Below are 21003 nucleotides of genomic sequence, written 5' to 3' on the forward strand. Positions count from 1 at the left end.
AGATTCACATTATCCCTAACACTCACTCTAAAATAAATGCCCTCCGACATAAAGGCTGACAATGTTTAAAGGGACATATGACATGCCCCTTTAATACCAAGCTCAGATCCAGGCGCAGGACTTCCTTTTGGCGCCGAACCTTTGACCTCACTGGGATCATACCAATAATATCAAAGATGGGGGGGGAGAAGAGACTATGTAGGAGATTAAAACTTTCTCCTATTTTAAATGTAAACGAACGCACCAAAAAATAAAGACTACAATAAATGAATTATTTAATAATGACGAATTTTTGTTTCAACAGGAGGCTACAATCCCACATATTTCCCTTGTTATATTTATGTCCCCCCCCCCAGACTCTGAGTTAGTACAGGACGGGGGGGGGAGCCGCCATTTTCTCGGAGTTTTGCCGCTTTTGGGGTTTATTTTGGTTGTTTTCCCCCCCCCGAGTTTCCGGCGACGGGAGTTTGTTGTTGATCATAAAGACCGACAGTCGGAGGGTCGGCGCCGCCGCTGCTGTTTGCCGAAAGTTGGTGCCGCTCCCGCTGAGGGGGGGGGGGGTGTGAAGGCGAAGCGGAGAAATGTACATTAAACAGGTAAAAGGCCCGGGCTCCGGCTTCCCGGTCCCCGCGGGGCAGCGCTCACCTGGAGAGCGGCGGCTCCGGGAGCGGGAACGGCAGCGGCCGGTCACCCAGGCTGCAGGCGGTGGAATGAACACCCGGCGGCTTTCAATTCAGCTTTAGTCCAGCGCGACCCGGTTACTCTGCATGCGGGAAGCCTGAGTGACAGGCCCCGGCTTCGATAGGCCAATCCCCCCCCCCCCCCCCCCCGGTGGATCTATTTTAACTCCCTCATTACATTTATTCATAGAAGTGGGAAGCCCACTCATTCGGTGACGTTTCAGGCTGATAGTTGGGGAATTGCCACAAGCACAAGGGAAGTCAGGTTTCAAAAGAGCAGGCGGGATATGGGGAGCTGCCGCTGTCCTGGTGAACACTCTTCAGAGGGGGTGGGGGGGGCTCCGGGTTGTTGATGTGTGAACCTGACCTGTTAGGTTACCCATAATAATCAGTGTAAAGAGGGAAACTTTCATTCACTTTAAAGTGTGAAAACGTGTTAGGGGGAAAGTGGACACAAGGATGGAGTCTGGGTGGGAAGGGAGTTTCATAACGCATGAGCTAAGGAAGCAGGCTGATGGCATAAAACCAAAAAACTGCGGATGCTGGAAATCCAAAACAAAAACAGAATTACCTGGAAAAACTCAGCAGGTCTGGCAGCATCGGCGGAGAAGAAAAGAGTTGACGTTTCGAGTCCTCATGACCCTTCAACAGAACTAAGTAAAATTAGGAGAGGGGTGAAATATAACCAGCTTATATTTCACCCCTCTCCTAATTTTACTTAGTTCTGTTGAAGGGTCATGAGGACTCGAAACGTCAATTTTGTTCTTCTCCACCGATGCTGCCGGACCTGCTGAGTCCAGGTAATTCTGTTTTTGTTTCAGGTTGATGGCATGGTTGACAATGGTAGGGCAAGGGGGTTAGGTTGGCACAACAGGCTGGAGTCAGTGGAACAGGGGTGCCAGAGCAATAGGGTCATGGGCCTGGATTTTACAGCCCCCCCCCCCCCCCGCCTGGCGGGATATTACAGTCCCGCTGAACTGAATGGAGATTTAAATGGCTTGCTGCAACCTGGGGGGTGGGGGGGCCGTAAAATCTTGACCTAGAGTTTTACAGCACGGAAAGAGGCCCTTCGGCCCATCATGCCCACGCCAGTCATCAAGCCCCTATCTACTATAATCCCATTTTCCAGCACTTGGCCTGTAGCTTTGTATGCCATGTCATTTCAAACGCTCATCCAAATACTTCATAAATGTTGAGGGTTTGTGCCTCTACCACCCTTTCAGGCAGTGAGTTTGAGATACCCCCACCCTCGGTGAAAAAGGTTTTCCTCAAATCCCCTCTAAACTTCCTGCCCCTGACCTTAAATCCATGTCCCCTGGTTATTGACCTCCGCTCAGGGGAAAAGTTTCTTCCTATCTACCCTATTTATGCTCATAATTTTGTACACCTCAATCAGGTCCCTCCTTAGCCTTCTCTGGTCTAAGGAAAACAACCCCAGCTTATCTAATCTCTCTTCATAGCTGAAAGGTTCCAATCCAGGCAACATTCTGGTGAATCTCCTCTGCACCCACTCCAGTGCAAACACATCCTTCCTATGCTGTGGCGACCATATCTGCACACAGGACACCAGATGTGGCCTAACTAATGCTTTATACAGCTCCATCATAACCTCCCTGCTCTCGTATTCAGTGCCTCGACTAATAGAGGCAAATATCCCATAAGTCGTCTTAACCACCTTATCTATCTGTCCTGCTGCCTTCAAGGATCCATGGACATGCACACCAAGGTCCCTCTGATCCTCTGTACTTCTTAGGGTCCTACCATTCATCATGTACTCTCTTGCCTTGTTAGTCCTCCCAAAAGGCATCATCTCACACTTTTTAGGATTAAATTCCATTTGCCACTGCTCTGCCCATCTCACCAGCCCGTCTATATCGTCCTGTAGTCTAAAGCTTTCCTCCTTGTAATTTATCACACCACCAATTTTTGTGTCATCTGCGAACTTCCTGATCATACCTCCTATGTTCATGTCTAGATCATTAATGTACACTACAAACAGCAAGGGCCCAGCACCGAACCCTGCAGTATGCCACTGGCTTCCAGTCCCAAAAACAACCTTCGACCATCACCCTCTGTCTCCTGCCACTAAGCCAATTTTGAATCCAATTTGCCAAATTGCCATGGGCTCTTACCTTCTTGACCAGTCTCCCATGTGAGACCTTGTCAAAAGCCTTACTGCAGCCCATATAGACTACATCAAATGCACTACTGTCATCTACACATCCAGTCACCTCCTCTAAAAATTCAATAAAATTTGTTAGACCTGATCTCCCCCTGACAAAGCCATGCTTACTATCCTTGATTAATCCCTGCCTCTCCAAGTGGAGATTAATTCTGTCCCTCGGAATTTTTTCCAGAAGTTTCCCTACCCTGATGTTAGACTCACTGATCTGTGGTTCCCTACCACCCTTCTTGAATAATGGTACCACATTAGCTGTTTCCAGTCCTCTGGGGCTTGTTCAGCTGTAGAAAATGAGGAGGGGTGAGTTTTTTTGAAAAAATTGTAAACTTACTTTTTCTAACAAAATTTTCTCAAAAATCTGTTGCCTTCAATTGACCTCGCCACTTTCCCACAAGGAGAGGCCGTGAAGGAATTTAAAAACAAGAATGAGAATTTTAATATTGAGATGTTGCTTAATGAGCAGCTAGTGTAGGTCAGTGAGCACAGGGGTGGTGGGTGAATGGGATTTGGTGTGAGTTAAGACATGGGCAATAGTGTTTTGAATGTCCTGAAGTTTACAGAGGATTGAATGAGAGAGGCCGTCAAGAATATCCAAGTCTAGAGGTCACAAAAGGATGGATGAGTGTTTCAGCAGCAGATGAACTGGGCCTGGGATGGAGTTGGGCAGTGCTGTGGAGGTGGAAATAGCTGGCTTTTGCTGGCACACATGTGGTTGGAAGCTGATCTTGGGTTTAGTCATGACACTAAGGTTGCAAGCAGTCTGGCTCAGCTTTAGACAGTTGCTGAGGAGAGGGATGGACCTGGTGGCTAGGAAACGGTTTGTCTTCAGTCACTGCAACAATGGTTTCAGTCTTTCCAATGTTTAGTTGGAGGATGGCTTTAGCTCAGCCCCAGCATAAAAGCAGTAGTTTTTGTTAAGGATTCTTTTTGGTTGTTTAGAATATATACACACTCCTACATTGTTTCTACTATACAATCGTGCATTCTAAGACTTATAAGCAATAAAAAGGAACCATATACTACTGGCACTTAATGTACACAGGGTTTTTTTTTATTTGTAATATTTTAGGCAAAATTATGCAAGGTGAATTGGTGAAGATTGTACCTGAAAATATTGACCATATACTGTGGTAGTGTAGTTTCTTCAAAGTGTTTTCAGGTGGAGAATCGGGTCATCTTTAAAAAATTTCTTTCTCTTGATTTTTGTTATTCTAACATGTAACCCTAGCACTTTTTCCTGGTCACACTTATAATATATTTTCTACTTTGAATGAGGTCTATCTATGCGCAGGCAGTCTTTGAGCTTAAAAACCTCAGTACTGCTGTTGGACAAAAATGAAGAGTGTGCTGGAGTAAATGCCCTTTAAACCAACTCCCTTCCCACGTGAAAAAGGTTTAGCCTATACTTGGCAGTACCTGCAAGGCTAAGAGCTTGTTATGCACCAGACCTTACTATTATCTGCCTGAATGCTTCATGGAAGAAATTTCACTTTTGAGTTCAGTGAAATTTGCTACTGTATCCTCTGGCATAAGATGGACATCCCTTGTCCATCTTTTTTGAATGCAATATTTGAGAGCTAGTTATATAGCATCATATCAGCAGTGGGATCCTGCCATCTCTGACATTAAGCATTGGTTTTGGATGCCTCTGTTTATTTTTGGATTGCACACAGGAAGGTTGATGCTGTTTGCTGCTGTAGACAAACACAAGATCAACAGTACAGTTTGAATGCCCAGATTTTTGGCCAACTGCTGAAAATACTTCTAGCTGGTTCATTTAGTAGCATCTATACATTGCAGTTCTATACTATCCTCACTTCAATAGTACGTGAGAGTAAGCAGTATTTGAAAACAATGCAAAATAAAATACTGGCTGCAGGAATAGATTACAAAACAGAAATTGAGCGTCAGGACCCAACAGCAAATTGCTTTGAGCTTTTAGCTGTGCTAAAATTGTCTGAGCTCCTTGATTTGTGTGTTGGTCCATTTGACCAGTATTTTGTATAGATGTGGTTATCGCTTAAAATAAAAATAATTGAAGTGGACATTTACCAAAGATATTTCAGTATGCTTGAAACAAACCAGAAAGCAAAACATTGCTTCCAATATTAAATGTAGCTCTACATTTAAGTTATGTAGACATTTAGACTGAATTAGACTATTGAAGCTTTCTAGACAATGTATCTGATGTGATTTTTGTGTGCGCACTACAGTAGTGTCACCAGGTTTACAAGAAACATAGGCTTAGGTCATTCATTCCCACAGGCTTGTTTCAGCATTTAGTTAGATTGCGGCTGATCTATAGTTTGACTCCCACCTAGCTACCTTGGTTCCATAACCCTTCATACACTTTAGAAACAAAAATCTGTCAATCTCAGTTTTGAATTTTTCAGTTGTCCTAGCCTAAACAGCTTTTTAGAGACAAAACTTCAGTATAAAGAAGTGCTTTCTGATTCCAGTAAATTATGGAAAATCACACTCGAGTCACTATACTTTAATATTGTATGATGCTCTCAATTTATCACCTCAGCTTCTATTAGCAACAGATGTGCACTCAGTAGTACTTTCATCGAGTGTTGGAGCTCAAAGTACTCTTCCCCAGACAAAACCTGTAATTTTGCTGCTGTATGCTTTTCACTGTTCTAATAGGCACATTATGAAAATTTCATACACCTACACTTGCAGTTTACTGAAACCTTAGTGATCTTCTTAAGAAGTACATGTTGATGGGGGTTAAATGAAGTATTGTGGGAGGCTGCTATGGAGCATAAACACTGGCACCAGTCATTTAGGCGGAATGGCCTCATTCTATCCCGTAAATTTTATATGATGCTGTAGTATGTAGATGATTATGTATAGATGCTGTTTATGTTCTTTGTGTATGAAAATATCTTTTTGTGTTTTAAATGCCCTAGGCTAAGGCGTGGTGGTATTGTTGCTGCACTAGTAATCCAGAGACCCGGGCAGTGCTCTGGGGACCCCGGTTCGAATTCTGCCACAGCAGATGTTAGCCCCTCAAACTTTTGAATCTGTCAATCGAATTTGAATTCAGTAAAAATCTGGAATTAAAAGTCTAACGATGACCATGAAACCATTGCCGATCGTTGTAAAAACCCATCTGGTTCATTAATGTCCTTAAGAGAATGAAATCTGTTGTCCTTACCTGGTCTAGCCTACAGGTGACTCCAGACCCACAGCAATGTGGTTGACTCTCAAATGCCCTCTGAACAAGGGTGATTAAGGATGGGAAATAAATGCTGCCCTAGCCACATTCCATGAATGAATAAAAAAAACATTCTGACACAATGTGGATCAGTGGGATTTGCAATAGATTTGTGATTACATAGATTACATTATTCTCTGTACCGCTGTAGGTAGAAACAGGGCAACTATTAAGGAATTATATATGTAGTGATTAAACTTTGCCTTTTACAGTTTGATAGCATGTAGTCTCCAAATTGATATTAATTTAAAAATGCTTATCAATAGCTACATAATTTTAGATAATTTGTCTATCAACATTTCAAAAACCCCTTTGGAGTAGCAGATGCTTATCACATATGCCTTTGTAGCCTTATTTAAGGTAGAATATTTTGACCTCATTGCTTAATTTGAGCAAGATATATTTTTGTTGCAGAATTTGTGCCATTATTCAGTTGATCTTGAAAATACAAACTTTTCTAATTTTCAATGCTATGTCATGTTTCTACATTGTGGCCTAATTTCCAATGCTTCATTGTGCTTAGTTTAGATCTTCCAGCTTTAGGCTTGCGTTTTACTATTTTTGTAATTTAGAAGAGATTGGATATGTTGCAACATTGGTTCATATAAAGTTTACTGTATGGTTATTACAATTAATGGCTATGGGTAATCTGTAAGGGCAAAGCTTAAGAATCATAGCTCCTGTTTGTGGCAGGCCAGGTCTGCTCATGGAAATAATTGAACAACTGTTTACTGAAAGAAAGGAAAGTACTTCAAAAGCAAAGATTTTAATGCCTCAAGAGTGTTGATTTGCAATCCTCTCCTTTCCATCAGCAGGCTGATAATGTTCATAATGGATTTTGGCATCTCATGTTATTCTCCCTTCCTCTGAAACCTAAAATCTTGGAAGCATCATCTCTAAAATCCCTTGGGTGGTCAATATCCTCCAATTAGGATGCAGCATTTTCCAGTGCTCAAGGCTTAGGAACTTTGAAGAGTTTGAGTCCAAAATTGCTGAAGCTAGGCTTAAGCATGATGCATAGGAAACAGGAGTTTTGTGGACTGGATCAAAGGTGTTTGGGGCTGCATGTGACTTGTATGCTGCCTCTTGGACACCCCTATGTTAGGGGGTTCCAAATAAGTTAAAAAGCTTGAGAGGATAACAAACGCAGCTGCAATCTTGCCCACATCTGTCACTATAAATGACCTGTGTTAAAGGCCCTCCTACATCTACCAGGACATGCCAAAGGGTACCTTTCATCGATGCCTTAGCTTTTTAAGACAGGCTGCTTTAAAATTGTATTATTTGCTGCACAACGATATACATGTAGCATCGCTGCATATGGCTGCTCCTTTAAAACTGAAGATTATCATAGCATTACGCTTTCATGATAGTGGATCATTGAAACCACTTCATTCAGGGGCCATCTTCCATATGTAGTGCGCACTTCTGTCAGGTGTGTGACAAATGTAATGTTTGCATGGGGTAACACTCATGTCAGCTGTGGTTCGGTAGGTAGCACTCTTGCCCCTTGAGTTAAAAGGTTGTGGGTTCAATTCCCAGGACTTGGAGAACAAAAATCTAGGCTAACACCCATTATAGCACTGAGGGATTGTTGTACTGCTAGAGGTGCTGTCTTTTAGAGGAGACATTAAACTGAGGCCGACATTTATCCCTCAATGACAGATAATCTGGTTAAAAGCAAAAAACTGCGGATGCTGGAAATCCAAAACAAAAATAAAAATACTTGGAAAAAGTCAGCAGGTCTGGCAGCATCTGCGGAGAGGAACACAGTTAACATTTCGAGTCCGTATGACTCTTCAACAGAACTAAGTAAAAATAGAAAAGAGGTGAAATATAAACTGGTTTAAGGGGGCGGGGGTAGAGCTGGGTAGAGGGCAGGTGATAGGTGGAGATAGACAAAAGGACAAAGAGGTGTTAAAGGTGGTGATATTATCTAAGGAATGTGCTGATCAAGGGTAGAAAGCAGGACAAGCAAGGTACAGATAGCCCTAGTGGGGATGAGGTTGGGTGAAGGGAAGGGATCGAAATAGGCTAAACGGTAGAGAAAAAACAATCGATGGAAATACATTTAAAAATAATGGAACTTGGTGGGAAAAGAAAAATCCTAATAAATTATTGGAAAAAAAAGGGGGGAATTGGAAAGGGGGTGGGGATGGAGGAGAGAGTTCATGATCTAAAATTGTTGAACTCAATATTCAGTCTGGAAGGTTGTAAAGTGCCTAGTCGGAAGATGAGGTGCTGTTCCTCCAGTTTGCGTTGAGCTTCACTGGAACAATGCAGCAGGCCAAGGATGGACATGTGGGCATGAGAGCAGGGTGGAGTGTTGAAATGGCAAGCGACAGGGAGGTCTGGGTAATGCTTGCGGATAGACCGAAGGTGTTCCGCAAAGCAGTCACCCAGTCTGCGTTTGGTCTCCCTAATGTAGAGGAAACCGCATTGGGAGCAACGAATGAAGTAAACTAAATTGAGGGAAGTGCAAGTGAAATGCTGCTTCACTTGTTCGGGCCCTTGGATGGTGAGGAGAGGGGAAGTAAAGGGGCAGTTGTTGCACCTTCTGCGGTTGCATGGGAAGGTGCCGTGGGAGGGGGTTGAGGTGTAGGGGGTGATGGAGGAGTGGACCAGGGTGTCCCGGAGGGAATGATCCCTGCGGAATGCCGCCGGGGAGGGTGAAGGGAAGATGTGTTTGGTGGTGGCATCATGCTGGAGTTGGCGGAAATGGCGGAGGATGATCCTTTGAATGCGGAGGTTGGTGGGGTGATAAGTGAGGACAAGGGGGACCCTATCATGGTTCTGGGAGGGAGAGGAAGGTGTGAGGGTGGATGCGCGGGAGATGGGCCGGACACGGTTGAGGGCCTTGTCAACCACTGTGGGTGGATCACTTTGCTGTTACATAACAACAGTGATTACACCTCAAAAGTACTTCACTAGCTGTAAAGTGCTTTAGGATGTGTGCTATTCAAAACAGCTTTCACTGTGTAGCAGGGTTCTCTCGAATGCAAGGTATTAACATATTTATCAGTTGTGGCTCATTATATCAAACCATGACTGTTCATGTGGTATTTGACCACAATCATCATTTTTCACCATGGAGGCCACAATCCAGGATTTTGGCATGACACCTTTATTGTGCAGCAGTTTACGGTGCCTGAGTTATTTGAAGGAGCTGGGTCTTTCTTGGCAGTGCAGGACTATTTGGATTTGTGGCTGCTGACCTTATTGAGAACCCCAAACGGTTTGACTCGGTACCTTAGCATCTGTTTGCTATCCCATACAGCCATCTTCAAGAAAAGTGTGCAGCACAGCTTTGACACTTGGGATTGTGTGAAAGAGAGTAATTTGTAGAAAATAATGTTAGAAGCACACTTGTCTTTGCTTTGCTCGTGATACCAGTAAATTTCTTCCTTATTTGGAGCCAAGTATGCAGGAACGGGGTGACTTCAACAACTTGATTGATAGCCTTTCTCAATGCTTTTACTGGAGGGTGGTTTTCCTCTCCAAATGGGTCACCCTTTGGTGCACCTCTTAGCATCTTAGCACTTGCATCATCACAAAAAATCACTGTTGCGAAGATGTCTTCATTGTGAACTATTAGTGCATTTTTTTTTTGCCACACTTGCACCTTCTCCCTTTTAGCAGCAAGCTGTGATCATTGAAGAGATGCATTCTTGTCAGATTTTCTGTTTTGCTGCCAAGTGTACCATACGCTAAGCTCTCTTGGCAAGCTGTTAGCATGCTGGTAGCCTAGTTAAATGGTTAGGTGAGGAGGTACTTCTCCTTGCAACATTTGCCATGGTGTTGCTTACCCACAAGCTGCAGGTGCATCAGCGCCATGGATCAGTTCAGGCTCATTTCTACCATATAAGTACAAGTTTGGGTCTACAGAGAATTTCAACTGACAATCTATTTGAGCATTGTTATTGAGTCAGTGATCCCCTTGAAAATGTGTTAATGTGAAGCTGTAATTATTTCTCTTGTATTAACAAGATTATAGTGGTTAATTACAAGGGCAATTAGGGATGGGCAATAAATGCTGGCCTAGCGAGTGACGCCCACACCCCATGAACGAATAAATTAAAAAAATATATGAGAACTAAGAAATAGCTAGTTTTGATTTGCAAATCTAGTCTTGTCTAATAGTACCTGTAGCCTGATTTGGAAAAATCTTCTTAAAGAAAGACAGACTTGCATTTATATAGCATCTTTAACGACCATTTTTAAAGGGCTTTCCAAAGCACTTGACAATCAGTGGAGTACTTTCGAAGTGTAGGCACTGTTGTAATATAGGAAACACGGAAGCCAGTTTGTGCACAGCGTGCTGCCACGAATAGCAATGTGATAACCAAATAATCTTTTCTCGTGATGTTAATTAAGAGATTAATATTATCCAGCACACATAGGGATAAACCCATGCTGCTCTTCGAAATAGTGCCATGGGATTTTTTCCATGAGGGCATGTGGGGCCTTGATTTAACATCTCATCTGAAAGATCGCATGTTCGATAGTGCAGCACTCAGTACTGCACTGGACCGAGTCAGCTTTGACATTTCTGCTCAAAACCTGGAATGGGACTTCACTCCATAACCTCTTCAAAATTTAAAAGTAATTAGATTCAAGATATGCACAAAATATAGTGCTATCTTAATCAACCCATGCAATTTTTTTATTAGCCTCCCTCCCATTTTTGACCTGGATAGTATTTTTAGTCTTCTAATCCCTTTCTATTGTAAAATGAGGATTATGGTAGGATTTTGATGTGAAATAGTTCTCTCCATTGATCATAGCTATGGACTTTAGGACTTGCGTTTCCCAAGTGTGGACTTTAGTTTACTAACACTGCAAACTAAAGTTAATTGTACTATTTTTCTTCCAGGTGATTATCCAGGGTTTCCGCAGCTACAGGGATCAAACAATTGTTGATCCTTTCAGCTCCAAACATAATGTTATAGGTAAGTTTCTATCAATGCTAGTTCAAAAAAAGATTTGTCCAGAATGCTTATTTACTTGTGATAAATTTTCTAATTAACTGCATTAATATCACTTTCTTGCTTGATTAATGTACCTTTATAGTAAACATCAATGTAAGCTGAACTAGTTTATGGATGATATTTGAAATTAATTGTGAATGTTAGTTTACTCTGAATCACACAATTGAAATTCTAACTCTTATTAAGTTCTGATTTTAAGCTTTTTAAAAAATGCTTAGATAAAATCCTGATTGGACATTGTGAGTCTCTTAGAGCTATTAACAAGAGTACGGTCAATCTAACTCCATTGGTAGCATTCTCACTGCTGAATTGCATCCCACCCCAGCACTTGGATGTGTAATCTAGACTGAAACTTGTGCAGTACCGAAATAAAGTATTGTACAAGGACTTGTATGCCTGTTCTGATATTTTAGTATTCATTAAAGATCAAGTAATAATATTTGAAAGAAAACAACTGTTCCCTCAATGCCAATACTAACAATATAATTAACTGATTATTCAGTTAATTTCTAGTGGTGGGGACGTGGCTGTTGCAGAGTAGCTGCACTTTTTGACAATTCTCTCAAAAGGAAAAAATTGTATCGGGAAGGAATTATGTTTTTTGGTGAAGGACCAGGTGTAGAATTAAAGCTGGAGTGATGAGGACTTGCCTTTGAACACTGTTCTCAAATCACTGATTGCTTGAACTCTTTGAATGTCACAAAGGTAAATGTTTAAAAGTGGTAATGATTGGGAAAATATAAGACTAATTTAAAAGATAGGGAATAAAATTTTTACTGAATAAAGATATATGGTTATTGTTTAAAATTTGTTTTTATGAGATGTTGTAGTTAAGGTGCACTATTGGCACTTAGTAAAGATGCTCTACTTTGTTATCCCGTATTCTATATTTAAATGTACCTGATGGTGAAAGTTGAAAGGTTGATTCTGTAAACTTGTGCTTCCAGTGCTTTTGGAGGGTATCTAGTTAAGACATAAGGCTACATCATTTTAGTTCTGATTCTCCTACTTGTGTCGCCTGCTGGAGATTTTGGAATTGCCCATTAAAAATGGAGGTACTTTTGCTCCTCAGCAGTTCACACTGGATAATCACCTACCGCTTTTAATGAATATTTGTCATCATCAGGCCTGTCGGCTTTGGGAATGGACTTTGGCTTTTGGCACAGTATCAGTGTTTAGTACTTCCAAATAATATGTACTCTGCTCAAATAAAGAACAAAACGCCCTCTCTTCTGCTCAATCATGTGTTTTAACCTTGACCATGTACCAGTCTAAATCTCATTGAAACGTATAAAGTTCTGACAGGGCTGGACAGACTCGATGCAGGGATGATGTCTCCTCTGGCTGTGGTGACTAGAACCAGGGGTCACAGTTTCACAGGGGTCACAGGTTAGACCATTTAGGACTGAGCTGAGGAGAAACTTCTTCACTTAGAGGGTGGTGAACCTATGCAATTCTCTATCACAAAAAGCAGTGGAGTACAAGCCATTGAATATATTTAAGAAGGAAATAAATTTCTGGACTCTAAAGGCGTCAAGGAGTTTGGGGAGAGTGGGAGTACAGCTTTGAGATAGAGGATCAGCCATGATCATATTGAATGGCGGAGCAAGCTCGAAGGGCCGAATGGTATACTCCTGCTCCTACTTCCTATGTTTCTAAATGTATTTCCATTTTGCGCATTAAATCCTCACTGCTTTTCAGAGTGAGCTGAGAGTTGATTCTGCCTTGAATTTCGGGCAGTTGCCTGCAGTGGTTCTGTCATCATTTGAGACTACCTAAATTTACACCTTCTAGGACCCTCACAAGAGGGGTCACTAAGGCCCTCATGTCAAAGAGATGAGTTTTGAACAGGATTCACCGTGACTCGGGTGTGAAAGGGCAACATAACAATGCTCTATGCAATTAATGCACAAATCTTGGTTTCCGGATACAAGGTGATCTCATTAATTCGGTACAATGTATCATTGCATTTCTCAGTGTGCCTGCCTATATTAGAAGCTCATTGTTAAAGAAAACTCTGACTCAGAGCAGCAGTTATCTTTGAGTTTGAGAACTTTCCTGCATTGGATCGGTAGAACTCAATTCTCTGTTAACGCTTACAATTCAAAAAAAGCGTGTCTGGTGACAAGTCAGAGCAAGTGAGCACGTGAGCGCATGGCAATGAAAAGTAGCAAGCGAACTGAGAAAATTGTGAGACGAGAGCTGAAGCAAGAGATGAACAAGGGAGTATTCAGAGTAGGAAACATTTAAAAAAAAAAATTCGTTATGAGAAAAATCTAACATTAAAAGGAAGAATTTCTTGATGCATACAATTAAGGAAACCAGATGGTATCTTAGACTTGGACTTAGAAGCTTCCTAGGTCAAGTGACACGTGAGGCTGACAGAGCATGTACTTCTGTTTGTCTCCGTAGCTTGGTTTCCCTGGAACAGGTCACCAGCGTGCTGTCAGAGGCTATAGCTTGTGGGGCACCACTCCACATTGAGCGTGGCTAACCAGGAGACTCTCCAGCTCTTACCGCCGCCATAGGCGTATTGGAAGGATTTACAGGTTGATAGTCAACCAGTTTGGCCACGTTATGCAAGCACCTTCCTTGGCCATCAAGTCCTGGAGTGGAACTCGAACCTGGAGCTTCTGGCTTAGAGACAGGGATGCTACCCACTGCGCCACAAGACCTCTTCTCATTTGATATCTGGGGGGCCCTAAAATAAATAAAATTTGTTGTGATTCATAATCAGTTTAAACTATTGAAATTAATTAAATAACTCTGAAGCAGGCTGGGAACTACACATTTCTTTAAATGTTTTTACATATCTGGATTTACCATGTTTGATGATTTAAATTAAACAGTTGATAATTATGAATAATTCATTCAGAACACTTAACAGACCAAAATATATTATTTAGGAATCCAGCATGAATGTTGTAGTGTTTCAGCACTTAAAAAATTGCTTTGATGGAGGACTGATTGAGATTGGCAGAACTTCCCTACTCTCTATGTAAACTGGAGGCAATTCAGGAGATGCATTATTCCAAATCCTTTTTTTGCTCTGGAATTTATTATTTTGTTTTTCATATATATTTTTGTTCAAAGCTTTTCCTGTTCTGATGCTATTGGAATGATAGCTTTGTACAGTTGTTAAAATAGTGGAAAGGTATAGTACTTTAAATAACATCTGTAATTATATTTCTTTCTCTTCAGTTGGTCGAAATGGCTCTGGGAAAAGTAACTTTTTCTATGGTAAGATCTGACATTTCTTATTTTTGGGATAGATTTTTTATTTAGAAACTATTCAGATGTTCAAGATATCAAGTAGGCTGACACATCGTAAACTCTTAAAGTACTAATTCTCAAATTTATCGAGTGGGATAGTAATATGGATTAAACATTTGTGCAAAATACTGTACCTAAACTCAAGTCTTGTATTAGTGACAGTAACTTTTGTGGGGAGAAGTTTGCTAATACGGCAATGATGGACCTCCCAAGAACTGACTATGGATTGATAGGGTATTTACTTATGGCCATAATTGAATATGTAACTTTCTAGATCTTAGCATGTTGCTATGGAAATTCTCAATTGGAAGCAGAGTTGGGGGTGAGAGAAAATCAGAAGGGTGGTTTCCCTGGTTGCTTTTTCTCATTCACTTGTATGAATGTTGTTGGTGGTAAGCAAGCAAGAAACATGTCCATTTTCTCAGCTGGTGAGATTCCTGGAGAGGACGAAAAGTGTATCGAAATAATATAAAATAAGTGATAAATGGGATGCTTTCTGCCTCTCAGGCTTTTAAAGTTTTTCAAATGCTAAATGTTACAAGGGAGATATTATAAATAATATGGAAGAGCATACAGATGGCAGATTTTGCTAGTGCTAATATTTTCTGAAAATTATCTGCTGAGTGCACCATTCTTCAGAATTGAAGAATCTTCATATTTCTATCCTTTGATCAAACTTCCCAGTTTCGATAATTTTTTCACAGCAAAATGTGTAGCATTTGAGTCAATTTTACACTGCAATGATGAAATCACACTGTTAGAAGCACATACTTTTAGTGTTCTCTTGAATCAAGCAAATTGCTGCAGAAGAGGACTTTTTCAAAATTTTATTTTTAATTGTACTGTTCAATCTTGAAGCTCTTCTAGTGCAGAAAGATGTTGTGACACCCTGACATTTACTGACATATTTGATGCCAGTCTGAAACTCATTGAAGATGTATTGTGCTGTAGTAACCAATCTATCTCAGTTGTTGTCCTCCTTTGAATAGAAATATATTATTTGTTCTAACTTTTTCTCTCTTCGCCATCTCTCTTCATACTTGCAGCAATTCAGTTTGTGCTTAGTGATGAGTTCAGCCACCTTCGCCCTGAGCAGAGACTTGCTCTTCTGCATGTAAGTACTAGTATAAAAATAGTTGATCTGGGATTACGTTTATCAATCTAATGCAATATCTTGTGTTACACAACTTGAGTTGTACCAACTTGAGGAAATTGCTCTTTTCAATGTTTGATACTTTTTGGAAATTGTGAATTGTCATGGAGCACTTTGTGGTGCACAGTGAACCGAAGGCACCAATCACACAAGAGTATAGCGGATTTGTTGAACTGTCTAATTTATAAAACTTTAAAGTTGGGAAACCTATGGGCGGAACATATATTGAAGCTATATTGTTTAACACTTGCAGAAAGCAGAATATCTTGTGACATTTGCTACTGCAGCAAGGGGCAGCCTTAAGAAAGCACAGGAAGCTGAGTAGCTGTTTCTAAAATAGGTCCAATTTTATCAATCTGACCAACATCTTAAGAGACTTATTGCAAAATCCACAAAACCTTGAAAAGCAAATTTAAAAAATAAATTTGAGATGTGAGTTCAGTTGCTAATTTAATTAAAAATACCTTGTACTACATGGTAACAAAACTTTTTGGAACCAAAAAAAAACATTCAGAAGGTTAGAAGCTTTTAAAAAAAATTTTTTCTCTCGGCTGGTGCAGACACGATGGGCTGAATGGCCTCTTTCTGTGCTGTAACTTTTCCATGGTTCTAAATTATATGATGCCTTTCTTTTAATTCAAATAATGTTGCTTCTTTGCATACAAATTATGTAAGCAAATTGTCTTTAACATTTTTCCTGCTATCTTTAGCTTGTCAGGGTTTTCATTTGCTTGCTGAGAGAATGCATGGGTGCGTTGTTTGTAGGTCACTGTCTTCAGTTTTTGTGGGAATTTCTTTCAGCTAGGTCCTAATGTAATATGTACTTTTCTATAAAGCAAAAACATTTTAAAACAAGAAAAATTAATGGTTATGATATTTTATTGTTTTTTTGAAATGGTACTGACTATGACATTCCATCACTTAAGTTCACTTTATTTACCGTTGTTTCCCCTGATGGCTACTGTGCACTTTCCCTATCTGAGAATGAAGGTAGCCATTTGATTTCTGAGCTGGGTTTCTCCTCTTTATGTTGAAGTTGCATCAAGACAAGATTTTATCCTGCCTTTCCAAATTACCTGCAGCTTTGAGCTATTTCCCTTGGTCAGGGGGCCATTTTGTGAGGTACAGTGGCGTTCCTGCCACTAAAAGAGAGCCCACAGTGCAAGAGTGTAAAGTCCCAACAGTGTAGCAGTGGGGATTTTTCTGCCACTCCAGAAGAAGTGATGGGGTGCCTTAAAGGAACAGAAGTGACCTGAAGGCGGCCTCAGCCAATAAACTAGGCATTTAGCCTCTAATTGCTAGGCCTGAATTGGGCAAAGGAATGCTACAAAGCCATAGGAACATAGGAGTCTGCTCCACTGCTCAATCGGATCATCGCTGACCAAATTGTGGACTTAACTGCACTTTCCTGTCTGCGCCCCTCATAATCTCCGACTCCCTTGTCTATCAAAAATCTACCTAACTCAGCTTTGAATAAATTCAGTGACCCAGCCTCCACTGCTTTCTGGGCAAGAGAATTCCACAGATGAATGGCCCTCTGAAAGAAAATAAATTCTCATCTCCATCCTCAAAGGGCGCCCTCTTATTCTTAAACTGTGCCCCCCAGTTCTAGTCTCTCTGATGCGAGGAAACACCCTATCATTTCCCCTCAGGACCTTAAATGTTTCAATAAAATTACCCCTCATTCCACTAAATTTCAATGGGTATAGACCCAACCTGTTCAGCCTTTCTTCATAAGATAAGCCCTTCCTCCCAGGAATGAGTTGAGTGAACCTGCTGTGAACTGCTTCTAAAGCAACTATATCCTTTTTCATCTAAGGAGACCAAAACGATGCACACCATTGGAGAATTCTGGCCTTTACTGTTTCTCCCCAGGGCTAATTGCCACCTTCCATGTTGAAGGAAATCATTTGGGGATCTGGGTCTCAAACACCACCCCCATGAAGGTAGTCAGGTGGGAAGGAGCAACCAGTGGTGGTTCCATCAAGGCAAAGGAAGAGAATTTTCCCTACATTCCACTGTCCCTAGTCGGTGTATTTCTCTAACACTGACTGTTCGGAAGTGTACTGATTGGAAATTACTGTTGCTATTGTGAAAGTGTGTTGAGCAGAAACTAAATGGGAAGGAGGTTGACCTACTGATCGGGAATTTTGTGACACACTTTCGCAATAGTAAGTGTAAATAGCTTACAATCCTTGTATTGATTCTGGTGTAGAAATTCCACACCCTTGTCATTTAACCTTTCTGGACTGCAGCAATAGTTAAATGTGTAGGCTTGTGGGAATTTTGATTTTATAAATAGATTGGATAAGAGGGGATTTCCAGTGGAAATGTGTGAGACTTCAAAGTGAAAAGTAACTCCATCAGCAGCATCAGCAGTGCTGAACGCACAAAAATCAAAGGTAATATTCAGCAGCTTATTTCATTATAACCAGGTTAAAATTTTGGATGCTGAATTAACCTCAGTATATTTCATAAATATGAAGGCAGAAAAGCATGAACTAATTACAATATCATCTGACAGTAAAAATTACTGTTGATTGAGATTAGGTGAATTATCCGGCTGTTCTTGCCGTAACATTATCTAGAGTATTTGCATATTCTGTTACTCCTTTTCCATCCAACTGTAATTTAATTCTAATGCAAGATGGTCAGCTGGTCACATACTAATCTAAAGTAGTTGCAGAATCAGCTGTATATAGGGCCATTTTCTGTTGTTAAACTAGTAGTCCCTCAGTAGTTCATCAGTTTTTATAAGTAAATATGGGCATATTGAAGGCTGTATAGGATACACTGACTCCATCCCTCTCCCTGGCAATTGTCTGAGGCTGCACTAGATTGTTTGCAACCTTGTTATAATATTTAACCCAAGGATGAGCTTCCAACCTCTTTAGCGCCATTGCTAAAACTGCTTGTTTCCAACTCTGTAACATCACCCAGCCCTGTCCCTGCCTCAGCTCATCTGCTGAAACTGTCATTCATGTTTTTGTTACCTCCAGACTTGACTTGCTCAGCACACTCCTGGCTGGACTCCCACATCATACCCTCTGTAACCATCCAAATCCTGTTGTCCAAGTCCTAACTTGCACCAAATCCTATTCACCTGTCACTTCTATGCTTGCTGACCTACATTTGCTCCCAGATGAACAAAGTTTCAATTTTACAATTCTCATCCTTGTTTTCAAATTCCTCTGTGGCCTTACCCCTTCCGATCTTTGTAATCTCAGCCCCACAACCCTCTGGGATACCTGTCCTCCTCTAAATCTGGCCCTTGATTATTCCTGATTTTAGTTGCTCCATCATTCGTGGCTTTACTGCCTGGACCCTGAGCGCTGCAGTTTTCTCCCTAAACCTCTCTACCTTGCTTTCTGCCTTTAGATGCTCTTTAAAACCTATTTCTTTGACCAAGCTTTTGGTTATCTACTCTAATGTCTCCTTTTATGGCTCAGTGTAATATTTCGTTTTATAGTGGCCCTGTGAAGCACATTGGGATGATTTATTTTGTTAGAAGCACTATATAAATATAAGCTGTGTGTAACATTGAACCATTTCTGAGGTTTGACCTTGTGGACTGAACTGTTTCAAAATTACAACATTTAACTTTAACTTGCAAATATTAACTTTAAATTTTGGTTGCTGTTTGTAGGAAGGAACCGGACCTCGTGTTATTTCTGCATTTGTTGAAATAATATTTGACAATTCAGACAATAGATTGCCTGTAAGTATAACATTCAGTGAGTTGAAAAAAATATATATTTTGTGGCGTAAATTACCTGATGATGTAACCTTCTTTCTATCAGGAGGGAGCCATAGTCTGAAAACTGGAGTTCACTAGTTTATGATCACTGTTAGTGCACTGTGATTGACAAGTGTACATGATTAAAATGCAGTAATCCAGGGTGGGACAATGTTTGCTTCTTTCTTTCTCTTCACCATCCTGCAGTAGTGCACATGGAAAGATTTACCTTTCAGTAATGCTCGCATGGAGAGTGCGATGATGTGACATCCAGTCCAAATACACCCAAACTTATATCTTTGAGTGAGGTGGAGGAGCTTAATTAATAAGTGAACTACAAAATATTTTGCTTTGTTGATATGAATGCTATAATTTAACATGTATGAATATTTTAATATAATATATATAATGTGTAAATGTATATACAATGGACCTAGCATAGGTGGACTGAACAATATTTATCTAAATTGGTATACCAGCTCTTTTCAGTCATTAGTTTAGTGAAATGACACTGGATGGAATTAAATTTGGAGTTAAGTATAACTTCTGTTTTATCAGGATTATATATGCATGTCATGAATTTGACTACTTAAATGCAGGAAGTCTAGAAAACAAATAGCCACTGATTCTCATTTGTCTTATAACAAGATAGGAGCAGTAGCAAAGTGGTAATGTTCCTGGAGTATAATCCAGAGGTCCAGACTAATGCTTCAGAATCAAATGTTCAAATTCCACCATAGTAACTGGTGGAATTTAAATTCAGTTAATTAATAGATCTAGAATAGAAAGTTAGTGTCAGTAATGGTGACAATGAAACTATCAGATTGTTGTAAAAACCCATCTGGTATCCTTAAGGAAAGGAAATTTGCTGTCCTTACTTGGTTTGGCCTTCGTGAGACTCCAGACACACAGCAGAATGGGTGACTCTTAACTGTCCTCTGAAATGGCCTAGCAAGCCAGAAAAGTTGAATAGCACTAAAACTAGATGGACCATCTGGCATTAACCTAGACACTGGAAAAGACAAAGGCACACCTTTCCCATTTGACCCACTAAAGTCCTTTTCGCTAACATCTGGGAACTTGTTCAAAATTGAGAGAACTGTTCCATAGACCAGTCAAACAACAGCCTGACATAGTCATATGCACCAGTTTATAGCAGGCTCGTCCATCATCATCCCTGGACAGTCCCACCAGAGGCAGTGGCACAGTGATATAGGGCAGAATTTTGCCGTCGGCGAGCAGGGGGCGGGGCCCACTCGCCAACGCGTAAAATGATGCCTGATGATGTTGGGTGGAACCCCCGACATCATCCCGCCCCATTTAAATTTTCAGGAAGGCGGGGGTGCAGCAAAATCAGCTGTGCGCCCGCCGACCAGTCAATGGCCAATTGAGGCCATTGACAGGATCATTTAAACAATTAAAAGACCTGCCCGTCCAACCTTAAGGTTGGTGGGTCGGCCAGGAGCCCCGGCGGCAAATAGAGAAAACATGAAACCTCATCCAGCGGCGGGATGAGGTTTCATGCAGGGTTTTAAAAATTTTAATAACGTTTTTCTGTAAATTATGAACATGTCCCATCTCATGTGACATTGTCACATGAAGGGGACAAATTAGGGAATTTTTTTTTTTCCATTTTTAATATTTTTCAAAATGGAAGCGAATTCCCAGAGGCTGCACTTAGCCTCAGGGAGATGTGCACTCTTTTGTACGCATGTGTGAAAGAGCGCACTCTTGCTTTTAGGGAATCCCCCCCGCCCGCACAGGGAGC

At 40.9% G+C, this 21003-nt stretch overlaps 1 protein-coding gene across 1 annotated transcript in view; it reads left to right on the plus strand.

Moving 5' to 3' along the window:
- Positions 1 to 411: 411 nt before the first annotated feature.
- Positions 412 to 21003, plus strand: part of smc3 (structural maintenance of chromosomes 3) — an 85822-nt gene continuing 65230 nt past the window's right edge. The window contains exons 1-5 of the mRNA XM_078565172.1: positions 412 to 596; positions 10959 to 11034; positions 14275 to 14313; positions 15393 to 15460; positions 19146 to 19217. Coding sequence (XP_078421298.1) covers positions 582 to 596; positions 10959 to 11034; positions 14275 to 14313; positions 15393 to 15460; positions 19146 to 19217 — 270 coding nt within the window. The 5' untranslated portion in view covers positions 412 to 581. The remainder of the gene's footprint in view (positions 597 to 10958; positions 11035 to 14274; positions 14314 to 15392; positions 15461 to 19145; positions 19218 to 21003) is intronic.

The sequence above is a fragment of the Cetorhinus maximus genome, chromosome 20 (genome assembly GCF_964194155.1).
Source record: "Cetorhinus maximus chromosome 20, sCetMax3.hap1.1, whole genome shotgun sequence".
NCBI classification, from domain to species: domain Eukaryota; kingdom Metazoa; phylum Chordata; class Chondrichthyes; order Lamniformes; family Cetorhinidae; genus Cetorhinus; species Cetorhinus maximus.